Source organism: Pelobates fuscus, chromosome 8, assembly GCF_036172605.1.
Source record: "Pelobates fuscus isolate aPelFus1 chromosome 8, aPelFus1.pri, whole genome shotgun sequence".
NCBI lineage: Eukaryota > Metazoa > Chordata > Amphibia > Anura > Pelobatidae > Pelobates > Pelobates fuscus.
Window position 1 is genome coordinate 158,605,577 of NC_086324.1, and position 15,006 is coordinate 158,620,582.

The 15,006-nt window shown below is 39.0% G+C and overlaps 1 protein-coding gene across 1 annotated transcript in view; it reads left to right on the plus strand.

Annotated features, from left to right (window-relative positions):
- Positions 1-15,006, plus strand: part of LCMT1 (leucine carboxyl methyltransferase 1) — a 43,204-nt gene that overhangs the window by 12,181 nt on the left and 16,017 nt on the right. The window contains exons 4-6 of the mRNA XM_063428966.1: positions 2,163-2,239; positions 8,586-8,647; positions 13,297-13,399. Coding sequence (XP_063285036.1) covers positions 2,163-2,239; positions 8,586-8,647; positions 13,297-13,399 — 242 coding nt within the window. The remainder of the gene's footprint in view (positions 1-2,162; positions 2,240-8,585; positions 8,648-13,296; positions 13,400-15,006) is intronic.

Here is a 15,006-nt window from a genome sequence, read left to right on the forward strand (position 1 = left end):
ATATATTTTAAATGTATCAATAGTGACATTGTTACACCGTTATCTGTCATAAATCCCCGAAACACACCTAACATGTACATATTTTTTAAAGTAGACAACCCAGGGTATTCAAAATGGGGTATGTCCAGTCTTTTTTAGTAGCCACCTAGTCACAAACACTGGCCAAAGTTAGCATTTATATTTGTTTGTGTGTTAAAAATGCAAAAAACGCTAACTTTGGCCGGTGTTTGTGACTAAGTGGCTACTAAAAAAGGCTGAACATACCCCATTTGCAATACCTTGGGTTGTCTTCTTTTGCAAATGGTATGCCATCATGGGGCTAATTCTCATTCCTTGGCTACCATACGCTCTCAAAGGCAACCTAACCAATCTGACAAATTTCAATAAAAAAAAAAAGAGTAAAATCAAGCCTTATATTTGACCCTGTAACTTTCACAAACACTATAAAACCTCTACATGTGGGGTACTGTTATACTCAGGAGACTTCGCTGAACACAAATATTAGTGTATCAGAACAGTAAAATATATCACAGCAATAATATCCTCAGGGAAAGAGCTGTTTGTGTGTGAAAAATGCAAAAAACTTCACTTTCACTGACAATATCATCGCTGTGATATGTTTTACTGTTTTGAAACACTAATATTTGTGTTTAGCGAAGTCTCCCGAGTAAAACAGGACCCCCATGTACAGGATTTAGGGTGTCATAGAAAGTTACAGGGTTAAACACAGTGCTAGCAAATTAAATTATCTGGACTTTTGGCCTGGGTTGGCAGGCAGGTCCCTCAAATTGCAATCATTAAAATTACTTAATTAGGTAAAAATATTACATAAATATGCACGTAGAATTTTAATATATATACATATTTATATATTTGACGTCTATGTGTATATTTATGAAATTATTTATGTAATTATGTATGTGGACATATGTATATTTCGTATTATTTTTATTTATTTATTTATACATAGATATATATATCATTACATTCTAAGTGTATTTTGATATAAATATATATATATCAATATCAAAATACTGTTAGAATAAAATTGAATATATATATATAATTTTTTTTAATTATTAAAAATTATTTTTATTTTTTGTTATTTATTTTTATTAACATATTATTTGTATTTTATAATAATATATATATACCATATATATAGTTATTATATATATTGTATATATTCGTGTGTAATTTAAATATAAGTGTATTTTTATATTAATATACGTATATATAAATATAAAAATACACTTAGTGTGACATTATATATATGATATATATACATATATTATATATAGGTATATATAGATATAATAAATGTATATATAGCATATATATATATATATACACATATTATTATTTTTTTTACACTGATTTTTTTTTTTTTTTACACTTTATTTTATGATTTTACAGATGCAGGGAGACTGCCTGTCAGCACAGACAGTCCCCCTGCAGGCAGATACACAGACCCCTATTGCGGTCATGTGATCGAGTGATCACATGGCCGTGGGGTCCTGATCTGCCGAGGGGGGACTGCCCGGGCAGACAGGCAGTCCCCCTGGACCGGGAGGAGAGCTGATCGCCGCCGTGGGACCGACGGCGATCAGGTAAGTTGCCCAAAACCGTTATGACGGTTCAGGACCGTCAGCGGTCCAAACGCACGTTTTACCGCTGACGGTCCTGAACCGTCAGCGGTCCTTAAGGGGTTAATGTAAATGTTAAAGAAAATGGAGCATCGCATCTAAAAATTTCAACACAAAAAAAAATAATCAAAGGTGATTTTTGCTGTTTTATTAAACGCAGTAAATTCAAAAAGTGAGTTAAAAAAACAACTAACAAACATAATACCTATCAACAGTTCTGCTTTGAAAAAGGTCCACATGCACATGCCAAGTGTACTGAAATAATAATACCGCCTGACCCAATTTGTTTTTCTACGTCTATCTTGCTGTGTTTACTTTTACCATTTATACTGGCTTTAATGTTGTGTCTAGTTGGCTGTATTTTACCATGTGGGCTTCTTTCCCCTAATGTACTGTGCCACCATTGTTTTGACAAAACTAATGGATTGGATATTTTTTTTTCTTTGCAATATATTTTTGGTTGGGCAAATTCTTGTCGTAGAATTATGTACAAATGACTTTAATATTCTCTTTCAGGATGAAAATCTGCTCCCCACTAAGTATTTTGAAGTGGACTTTCCCGCAATAGTTGCAAGAAAGTTGTATCATATTAAGTAAGTAAATTGTATCCCCTGTAATTGTTATTGTCATGCTGTGTTCTGAACAACAAAAATGCCAATCCCCACCTACTCTGTAAACTGTGCGGGAGTCTGACTGCGGTCACATGTACGGTGTATGTGACTGACCGCTCCACTCACAAAGCGGTGATTGGAAATTTCTGTAAACCAACATACAGCTGCTTTCAGGTTAGGCAGCAATTCTGTTCATTGAGGGATGAATAATGTGATGCTAATTGCTTAAAGGGACACTATAGTCACCGGAACAACTTTAGCTTAATGAAGCAGTTTTGGTGTATAGAACATGCCCCTGCAGCCTCACTGCTCAATCCTCTGCCATTTAGGAGTTAAATCCCTTTGTTTATGAACCCTAGTCACGCCTCCCTGCATGTGACTTGCACAGCCTTCCATAAACACTTCCTGTAAAGAGAGCCCTATTTAGGCTTTCTTTATTGCAAGTTCTGTTTAATTACGATTTTCTTATCCCCTGCTATGTTTATAGCTTGCTAGACCCTGCAAGAGCCTCCTGTACGTGATTAAAGTTCAATTTAGAGATTGAGATACAATTATTTAAGGTAAATTACATCTGTTTGAAAGTGAAACCAGTTTTTTTTCCATGCAGGCTCTGTCAATCATAGCCAGGGGAGGTGTGGCTAGGGCTGCATAAACATAAACAAAGTGATTTAACTCCTAAATGACAGTGAATTGAGCAGTGAAATTGCAGGGGAATGATCTATACACTAAAACGGCTTTATTTAGCTAAAGTAATTTAGGTGACTATAGTGTTCCTTTAATTACACGTTTGTAACCTCTATGGGGACAGGCTTTTAATTCCATTAAACATAATGGGAACATGCTGATTGGCTGAAACTCTGCCTCCAGCATTATGGGACAATGGCATCACACTGAACACAACAGTGCTGTTAAGCAAAGTGTGGTTGTGGGTGGAGGGAGAGATTGTTTAGAGTTTTAAAACAATGCTAAGATTTTACTGGGAGAAAAGGGCTGCTTAGATTATGTGCTACTGCAACTAGCCAGAACCTAATTTCAGCACAATAAATATGTCTGACTAAGTGGAAGCCCAGATTTGCTAGAAATCTTTCACTTTTTATAACAAAAAAAATACATACCAGAGGAGTCTGACCCAATATGGCTGTTCAGCCGGATGAAAAATGAAGTTTTCTCTCTAAAAATAAAAAATTAACATACATAATATTTGAAAAAAATCTCACGTTTCATTAAATGTAAAAACAAACAAACAAATGAGAAGTGAAACTTTGATTACAGTTGTCCTTTCGAGGTCAATTGTAGATGGGATTTCTTTAACCAAGTAAGCTGTTAACACACCTCTGTTGCTTCTAATTCCTACTTTTCCTGCCAACAAGCTTAGCTTTTGGTTAAGTTATTTCAGATTGTTCAATTTCCACATCTGGAAGAAATATTCTTCTTGTGATGGCATGTTTTTGGTTATCGGGGAAGTTGGTGTCTTACGTCTTTGAAAATGCTATAGATTTATTGTACATTGTTTTACTGAAAATTGTGCTCTATTATTATGTATCTCTCATTGTACAATTTGCACGTCTTCACTAAAAACTATAGCTTAAAGGGACACTGTAGTCACTAACCATTTCATCTCTTTCAATTGGTTCTAGTGCCTGGGGTTCCCTGGCACTGCCCCTCAATTCAGTGATATACCCCTTTAGAGCAGTTTAGCCATAAGTAAGGATCCCTGGCCACCCACAGTCTGGCCCTGTATGGAGGTGTGGCTAAGGCAGAGCTTTCACACTTCCTTGTAATCATACCCATTAATACCGTCAGCTGGAGCTCTGATAGGCTAAAACAGTTAACTTACACTCTCTTAGCCAATCACAGCTCCACACTGCTGCTCATGCTAATACATCCTTATTAGCCAAAGCACCACAGAGAGGATGGGGTGTTGGGGGCTCACATTTAGCATTAAAACATAATAACATTAAAATGTAAAAAGGGTACAAGTGGGGCGCTTCCAATAAAATACAGAGTATGAGAAGGTTGTAAATAGGTGTATCCCCAACACCTTAATAATCAGATAAAAAAACAACAACCAAGTGTATGAAACACAGAGTAGAAGTGCACCCTTCAAAAGAAATACAAGTATATAGTCAAATAATTTATACTTATATGTATACACAGATGGCAAGCGGATCTCAGCAGTGCCTAAAAAACAGTAACATAATACATAGTGTGTACTGTAAGATAGAAGTGAGTAATAGATGATGAATGGTTACACTCACAAATTTCAGAGCCGTAACAGGCTCTGTGTAGCAAGCCCAATGGTGCCTATACAGGCTAATGATGAATGCCTATGGACCACTGGTAACAGATGGATCACGGGGGTGAGGATAACAGTAACAGTAGATTAAAATCTAAAGGGTGCACTTTTACTCTGTGTTTCATACACTTTGTTTTTGTTTTTTTTATAAAAACATTAAAAATTGTTTAACCCCTTCAGGACGGAGTCAATAGGGCACGTTCTGATCAAAACAAAACGTAAACAAAAACTAGAATTTGCGCTATAATGTCTGTTCACCCGTAGTTCCCCTCTTTCAAATTATATGCACCCACACTTGTTATATATCATTTTGTTCAGGAGAAACAGGGCTTTAATTTATCATTAACTATTCATATATGGAACATAATTTATTATGAATAAAAATTTTAAAAAAATGTGAGAAAATAAGATTTTTTTTTTTTTTAAATTTGCATTTCCGTCTGACCTTTTAACTGTGAATGTCATAATACTGTTTTTTACTGCAAAAAAATGCACATATTTGTCATCAGCGATGTGTCACGAGTACAACAGTACCCCCCATGAACAGGTTTTATGTTGTTTTGGAAAGTTACAGGGTCAAATATAGAACATTCCATTTTCAAATTAAAATTTTCCAGATTAGTAATGTTACCTTTGAGACTGTGTGGTAGCCAGGAATGAGATTTACCCCCATAATGGCATAGCATTTGAAAAAGTAGACAAGCCAAGGTATTGAAAGTGGGGTATGTTTAGTCTTTTTTAGTAGCCACTTAGTCACAAACACTGGCCAAAGTAAGCGTTCATATTTGTTTTTGTGTGAAAAAAGCAAAAAACAAATATTTGGCCAGTGTTTGTGACTAAGTGGCTACTAAGAAAGACTGGACATACCCCACTTGCAATACCTCAGGTTGTCTACTTTTGCAAATGGTATGCCATCATGGGGGTAATTCTCATTCCTGGGCTACCATACGCTCTCAAAGGCAACATAACCAATCTGGCAAATTTCCATGTGAAAAAAATGAAATGCAAGCCTTATATGTGACTCTCTAACTTTCCAAAACACCATAAAACCTGTACATGGGGGGTACTGTTATTCTCGGGAGACTTCACTAAACACAAATATTAGTGTTTTAAAACAGTAGAACATATTACAACAATAATATAGACCATAAAAGTGCAGTTCGCTTGTAAAAAAATGCGAAAAACGTCACTTTTACTTAAAATATCATCGTTGTAATACAATTTACCAGTTTGAAACACTAATATCTGAGTTCAGCGAAGTCTCCCGAGTAAAATAGTACCCCCTATGTACAGGTTTTATGGTGTCTTGGAGAGTTACAGGGTCAAATATAGTGCTTGCGAATTAAATTCTCTGCACTTTCTCCCTGTGTTGTCAGGCATGTCAATCAAATTTTAATTAATGAAATCACATAATTACGTTAAAAGATTATTTAAATATACACGTAGAATTTTAATATATATGCATTTATAGGTATTTAAATTCTACGTGTATACTAATGTAATCTTTTATGTAATTATATGTATATATATATATATATATATATAATTTTTTTTGCGGTTATTTGTATTTTATATATATATAGAATGTCATTCTAAGTGTATTTTGTTACTGATATATATATATTAATAACAAAATACAGTTAGAATGAAATTACATATGCATATATAATTTATATAAAATTTTGTTTCAATATTTTATTTATTTATTTATTTTAATTATACGTATTTATATATACATATTATATATATGTAACGTCATTCTAAGTGTATTTTAATATTAATACAGGGAGTGCAGAATTATTAGGCAAGTTGTATTTTTGAGGATTAATTTTATTATTGAACAACAACCATGTTCTCAATGAACCCAAAAAACTCATTAATATCAAAGCTGAATATTTTTGGAAGTAGTTTTTAGTTTGTTTTTAGTTTTAGCTATTTTAGGGGGATATCTGTGTGTGCAGGTGACTATTACTGTGCATAATTATTAGGCAACGTAACAAAAAACAAATATATACCCATTTCAATTACCGTATTTATTTTTACCAGTGAAACCAATATAACATCTCAACATTCACAAATATACATTTCTGACATTCAAAAACAAAACAAAAACAAATCAGTGACCAATATAGCCACCTTTCTTTGCAAGGACACTCAAAAGCCTGCCATCCATGGATTCTGTCAGTGTTTTGATCTGTTCACCATCAACATTGCGTGCAGAAGCAACCACAGCCTCCCAGACACTGTTCAGAGAGGTGTACTGTTTTCCCTCCTTGTAAATCTCACATTTGATGATGGACCACAGGTTCTCAATGGGGTTCAGATCAGGTGAACATGGAGGCCATGTCATTAGATTTTCTTCTTTTATACCCTTTCTTGCCAGCCACGCTGTGGAGTACTTGGACGCGTGTGATGGAGCATTGTCCTGCATGAAAATCATGTTTTTCTTGAAGGATGCAGACTTCTTCCTGTATCACTGCTTGAAGAAGGTGTCTTCCAGAAACTGGCAGTAGGACTGGGAGTTGAGCTTGACTCCATCCTCAACCCGAAAAGGCCCCACAAGCTCATCTTTGATGATACCAGCCCAAACCAACACTCCACCTCCACTTTGCTGGCGTCTGAGTCGGACTGGAGCTCTCTGCCCTTTACCAATCCAGCCACGGGCCCATCCATCTGGCCCATCAAGACTCACTCTCATTTCATCAGTCCATAAAACCTTAGAAAAATCAGTCTTGAGATATTTCTTGGCCCAGTCTTGACGTTTCAGCTTGTGTGTCTTGTTCAGTGGTGGTCGTCTTTCAGCCTTTCTTACCATGGCCATGTCTCTGAGTATTGCACACCTTGTGCTTTTGGGCACTCCAGTGATGTTGCAGCTCTGAAATATGGCCAAACTGGTGGCAAGTGGCATCTTGGCAGCTGCACGCTTGACTTTTCTCAGTTCATGGGCAGTTATTTTGCGCCTTGGTTTTTCCACACGCTTCTTGCGACCCTGTTGACTATTTTGAATGAAACGCTTGATTGTTCGATGATCACGCTTCAGAAGCTTTGCAATTTTAAGAGTGCTGCATCCCTCTGCAAGATATCTCACTATTTTTGACTTTTCTGAGCCTGTCAAGTCCTTCTTTTGACCCATTTTGCCAAAGGAAAGGAAGTTGCCTAATAATTATGCACACCTGATATAGGGTGTTGATGTCATTAGACCACACCCCTTCTCATTACAGAGATGCACATCACCTAATATGCTTAATTGGTAGTAGGCTTTCGAGCCTATACAGCTTGGATTAAGACAACATGCATAAAGAGGATGATGTGGTCAAAATACTAATTTGCCTAATAATTCTGCACTCCCTGTATATATACTTATATTAATATTAAAATACACTTTGTATGACGTTACATATATATAATATGTGTATATATATTTTATATATATATATATATATATATATATATATATATATATATATATATATATATAAAATTTAATTTTACACATGTCTAATTTATTTATTTTTACTTTCCCACCAGCAGGGGGACTGTCTGATATTTTAGACAGTCCCCCTGCTGGCAGATCCATAGCCAGCTATAGGGGGCCATGTGATCGCTCTTTGAGAGCGATCACATGGCCCCCGGGGGCCTCATTTGCCAGAGGGGGGCTGTCAGGCAGCCCCCCAGAAGAGGATTGCGGCGGAGGTGAGTACACCTCTTTTCCAGGGGCTTAAAGCCGTTACGATGTACCATGCCGCCGCAACGGCTTTAAAGCCCACTTAAAGCGTGACGGCATGGTACGTCGTAACGGCGTTAAGGGGTTAATGCTGAATGAAATTATGGTAACCGTGAACTCCAGACATTATAACTAGTTTAACGAGCTGAAGCAGATACAGTGCCTACAGTGTCAGCTTAATACCAATCGTATACTCTAGTCCTGCCATCCTCGGTTTTCTGGTCAGAGAATTGCCAGTTAGAAGGGAGTTAAAACCAAGCCAAAAAATAAAACATTTTGTTGTAACATTTTAAACTTATAACCAACAGGTCCAAACCTCCGTTATCAAAGCCAATAATGGAAACCCATGGCTCAGAGTCGCTTTTAATAGGTAAGTGTGAAATTCACTCCAAGAACCATTTCTAAGAACATCTAGATCTAAACAGTGCAAACATTTGTATCGTTGGTGGTCTAGGTGGCACTCGTAATTATGTAATGACTGAGTCTACTGGACCAAAAGATTTCATGAAAAGTTAATGCGTTGAGTGTCTCACAAGCTTGTCCCAGCTCGTGTCTTCTGTGTAAACATGGCGAGCTCTCTTTAGAACAGTGAGTGTACGTTGGCAGCCAGAGCAATCATTAGCGTAAAATCTAGAGTACTATTTAGTGTCCCATGCAAAATTAACCAGTGGAGACATCTTAGAAGGGAAATTCTTTATAATTAAAAGGAAAAAAAAATAAAAAAAATTACAGGGTTATTTACTAAAGTGAGAATTCAATGTGAATTCCAAATTTAAGGTGAAAATAATCAAACTGGAAATAATCTTTCAATCGGGTATGATTTCAGTTCCGCTACACTGGCCTTGAATGTGAAAATCACGTTGAATTCTCATGTTGTAAAATAACCGGGTTCCTGTTCAGTATAGAACAGAATCTTCATTTATTTGGCTACACTCAACCATAAACACGAACGTCAGGCTGTGCATCATGGGAAACACATCCCGCTAGATTATTCACCACCGTGCTGGAACGCTTGGTTAATGCTGTCAAGGCAGAACATCATGTTTGTCTTTACAGCCAAGTCTCAAATAAAAAATAAATAAATATATATATATATATATATATATATATATTCTTTTCACCCCTATGGACCAAGGACATATTGTATTAATAACAATCTAGCCGGTAAAGCACCTTTATTTAATGGGACACTATAGTCACCCTGACCACTTCATCTCATTGAAGTGGTCTGGGTGCAGTGTCCCTGTCCCACTTAGTCCTGCAATATGGAGAATTTAGAAAAACTGCAATAAAACTACCTTAAGTGACTGTCAATCAGGCAACCACTAGAGGCACTTCCTGGTAGCTAATGGACTTTTGGTCGCCTAACTGCTGGATGTCCTCATGCTCTGCATAAAGACTTCCAGTGTCAGAGATCCCCATAGAAAAGCAATGATTTCCTATGGGAAAGGCCTAATGTGCTTGTGGCGCTTGGCGTTCGTGCACATTAGCCACCTGTCACTCATAGGAGGAGGCGGAATGCCGACCCTGCGCCGAGAGACATCAGCACTGGAATCGGGTACATGACTAATGTTTTTTTGGTTTTTTTTCTACCTTTTAGCTGCTGGAGAGGAGAGCAGCTCCGAAGAAGAGGGGATCAGAGGGCTCACTAGTGTTAGAAATACAGATTTGTATTCCTACCACTGTATAATCCCTTTAAATATAGTATCTTCCCATCATATTTTAATGACTGTATAGGGTGGTCAATGCTAAAAAGGCAGGGGCCAGTTTTTAATGGTTCTTAAAGTTGAACTATGAGGTAACAATGGCATCCTATTTTAGACTGTATTATAAATAAAATACTTTAACATAATGCAAATTTTGAAAAGTTAGATCAACACTCAGATCACGAGGGGGCGGAGCCTAGCATCCAGACCGAGCGGACGTGTCGGGTCTGTCCTCCGACATGAACCAAAGATTTTGGGGGTTAATACCCCACTACCTGGCGTAAATTTGCTCGGGTGAGGCATAGCCGTAAGGGGGACGTCCGGACATATCTTCCGACACCCAAATCACTCGCCTGACGACCCGGATACCCACACTGCGGCTACCGAGGCCTGTGAGACAGCGGGAGAGGGAGAGACGGCCGCTCTCCTCACTGCCAGCCTGCTACAGCACCTCGACCCTCTAACCTCCTACCCCCCGCCCCCCCTGGACCGGTGGGGGATATCCCGGTCCTCGCTGTGAGCCCGGAGTGACATACCTACACAGACAGCCAAGAAGTAGTGCAACTCCAGGGCCAGCGAAACACGAGGCACACACAAGATAGTGGCTGAGTATTCACCACGACAGCGGTTCCAGCCTGCAACCCCAAAGCAGAGTCTAGACAGAAGCATTGACCTTAATAGGCGCATTGATGAGCTGTTTGCCCAGTTCTGGGAGAAACTGCAGCTCCGAGCACAGAAAAGTCAGAAAACCCTCAAGAGTGCAGGTGAGAGGGGCCACGGGCAGCCAACCGTGAAGGGGACTCCCTTGGGCACTGCACTGGATCACTCACTACCGTGCACCTTCCACAGCCCAATACAATCCTCCAAACACTCACCTCAAACTAGCAGAAATCCTGGGACACGGCCTCACAGACAGCCTAACAAAAAGGCAGCGACTCAGCGTCGACCTAAGAGGGACAAACCGTACTATGGCAGACTACGCGGACGGCGGAGAGTAAAACCCAAGCTGACCGCGACCACGACATCACCACCTCGAATCGGCAGCAGCCAGCGTCCACGCAGACCCACAAAAATCCCAGCCGGGAACACAGGCTGCTCGTCAGGTGTATCTGCGCCCAGCACTGAGCTACTGACAGCGCGAGGGGAGCATAACCTCCAGACTGATACCAATCGACGACAGCAGAAACCAAGCCACACATCCCTCCACCTGACTTACCATCAAGGTATCCTCTTACCGGGACTTACCTCACTGGGCAGGCTGAGCCATGATCCTTGGCCCACCAGCCAGACCTCCAGAGCAGGCGTTGGCTGATCGGAACAAACTTACTCAGAGGCGGACTATGCTCCTGCAAGCCCACATGCAGTAATACCGCACGAGACCGCTGCATTATTCATACCCATTGTAGTGTTTTTTTTATTTTTTATTATTTATTTTTTGATTTTCTTGCTTTAATGTTAATCAGACTAATGTAATTATAAGCCTGCGCATGATCTCTTGTGTGCCCAAATAGCAATCTGGATCCACATACTTAGCGCGTAATGTCTCTCTTCTTTTGTTAACTAAACAGTTGTTAAACATAGCGTTACCATAATTTCTCGTGGTTTGTTAACTTGTTATCTAGCATCATTTGTCCCTAGCATCATGAGGGCTATCCCCAGTCACCGTAAAGTTACGTACCCAGCGGCAACCAAGCATTAGACCTCACCTAGCCTGCTTATTTTGTTTAACATCTTTCATGTCTGTCTCTCTACACTTGAACCTCCAGCCTTGTCTCTCAGGCAGATGTGTATACTCCAGCATTCAATTTACGGTAGTAGTCTCCTGCGAAGGACACCTAACCCACTCACATACTCAACTACTGCGCATTTACTCTCCGCTAATGTTAAATGTTGTATTAAGCTTGTTAATACTTAAAAAAAAAAAAAAAAAAATGTGCACGCACTCATGCCATTGTCAAACCTGTATATGACTATATAAGTACGCTGTTGTGGCGTTTGTAAATGACATGTACCTACCTGCACAACAAAAATAAAGAATTATCAAAAAAAAAAAAAAAAAACACTCAGATCACCATAATGATAATAGCATTCTGTTGTGGTTATGGTGCCAGGAGTGCCCTGGTTTCCCCCCCGCCAGTGTAAGTAGTCAAAATTTAGCAAATGGTTTGACTTCTTACTTGGAGTCAGCTGTGTGCCGCTTCCTGCCTCTCCTGTTTCAGTATGAGAGCTGGAGGTTCCTGCTAGGAGCTTTAATTAGCTCTCCTGAACGAAGCCGTGCAGCGCCAGCTCATTGTGAAACGCTTGGACTACTTATACTGGGGCACCATGGCATTCCTTACCATAACCACCGTAGCACACTGAAATTCTACATCAGCAGATAAAAGTTAATGCGAGAACCGTGAAATGTGCTATGCAGGTTAACCTTTCCTAACCATATATTTTGGCTCATCCAACCGATTTTGTTTGATGTCTGTGTTAAGAAATCTTATGTGTTTATATCAGATTACTTAAATTTGTATAAAGTTTAATTGTGGCCATTAAAATATCTGCTTTGGCTTATACTTTCCTCTGTGAAATTCCTTCACTATCAAACTGCTGTTCACCTATAATTTCATAACCTGGACTTATAACTGCTTGTAAACCACAAGATTTTATTTTTATTTATCTTCCTAAATTGACACGTCGTAAACGCTGTTATCAATGTGAAAGGTGCAAGTAACTGTAAAGAGTGTGCACTTTGTCCAGTCACTTCTACAACCTGCTGCCCCCCCCGGCCCCCACCCTCCCCCCTGTTTGCGTTCTCCCATATCCAACTTTGGAATGTGGCTTCAAAAAAGCATTGCGGCCTATTTACTGCAAATGCTTTTTGTTTATTCCAGCCAAAACACCCTCAATCTGGTACATGGTTATCATGTGATTAATTCCTTTCTCCCCAGTTCTACATTCTTATTGAAAAAAAATTATTTGTAGGAAATTGCAGTTTTTATTCAAATTGACTGCCTCTTTAACATTTTACTTGCTGAGTTCTTGGTTGGCATGCATATGGGATATAAAGGTTCAATTAGCCCTAAAATGTGAATTCCAACCAGTTGACATCTGTTCTTCCTTGTCAGAATCCTGCCATCTCACTTTGCTGATTACTCAATAGTTTAGCCGATGCCAGTTACTCAGGTTCTTTCAAACTCTATTGAGTGTCAAACATGTTTTAACAATTGCTGGTCACTTATCTTTATGTGCAGTATTACAAGGTGACTGTTATTTAATCTGTGTGTCTGTGAGCCATTTAATTTTTAATGTTTTTCATTTTTCTTAGATGCTCATAGTCTGGATTCTTCTCGTTATTCAGTCATCGGGGCAGATCTAAGAAACCTGAAAGATATGGAAGAAAGGTTGAAGAAATTCAGTATGGACACACAGTAAGGTGTCTGTTTTGAATTAATCATTGGATAATTGCATTCAGTGTTTGTCCAATTTGTAATTTAGGGATCATGCTCTACACGGTACCATAGCCACAACAGTTTAGTGCAGTGGTTATATTGCTAATAATATCAGAGCACAAAGCCCTGGACCTTTTTATCAGACCTTTTAGGAGCAGTTCGACAAGAATCAAGATTCAACATGTCCCCTAGAAAAAGTCCCCTCCTCAGCCTTATTGATGAGAAATGTAACCTCCATCAGTGCCAACCAACCTGGAGAGCAGTGATAGGCTGAGAGTGCTGAGCTAAGGCCCACCTAGCACTCAGCCATTCACCACTATACAGCTTGGGCAGAATTGACAGCTATGATCTATACATTTCAATTCTGCATTTTTATTTTTCAGTGTGGATAAGGAGGGGTCTCAAAGTGTTGGAGGAAGTGTTTTGTGTTTTAAAAAGCGGTGAAGTGCAATTCTAACATGGCCACATCCTTACGGCGGGCGTAAATTCGCTTTAAAAAATGATTCTGGTGTGATTACGGCTTTAAACTAATTTGTGGTAATATTTCAGATGGTAGAATGATGCTGCAAGGGATCCACACCAATTATCAGAGTAGTGATGTGGAATTATTAAAAATTATTATTGTACTTGTATTGAATTATTGTACTAACTCCATTTTAACCTTATATTGTGACAATCCTCCATTTTGTCCTCCTAACCTGACTTCTTCAAATCCTCCATTTTGTCCTCATGACTTAACTTGTTCATTTTAAAACTACCTTACGTGACTGAACTTCTCAACCCAATTAATACAGTAGACAAAGACCGTGTTTCCTACAAGGACAAGTACCAGGAGGTGCTGGCTACTCCTTAAGACTTGCCGGCTACTCCTTAGGACTTGTAAGATAGTATAGTTTGAAGGCCACGAGAACACAGTAGTAATGAAATGTTCTATTCATAAGAGACCTTGCACCTGGACATGAGGCCTGATATCACTGACTGTGTAAAATGACGCTCAAGCCCCCCTTTCCACCGAGTAAACCTCATGCTGGGAAAGATGGCGCCTGAGCCTTCTGTCCACACCCTTGTCCAGAACAATACCACCTCCCGGTGGGAGGACACCTAGCTGGTCACTCAAACCCCTGAGCCAATTAATAATATTGGTGGGTGGACACGAAGTTAGTCACATAATGTTTAATCCAATCAATGATGTTTATTTGTTATTATCTGATATTCAATGATGATGTCATTTTGCTTTTAAAAAGATCTGCACAACTGTTTTCCAACCAGATTGTATTAAATTTTCTGAAGTGCTTTTAACCTGAACTCCATGTGTCAGTGTGAGCTTACTTCTGCGTATACGCAATTTAATCATCTCAGATTTGGACAGGAACAGATAGACATTTAAACATATTTGTTTATTTCTAAATTAATCCACATCAATTTGGCGCATCCAACGTGGGGCATCGGGCTATGTCTGGCCGGTGAGCCGTCCTAAGGAAGATGCTGTTGGACGGGGGAATCCTGGGGGTAGGAAGGGAGACTGATCACCTCCAAGTACACGGTAGAGACTTCTGCAGAGCCACCGGTATGTTCCGGCCCCTTTG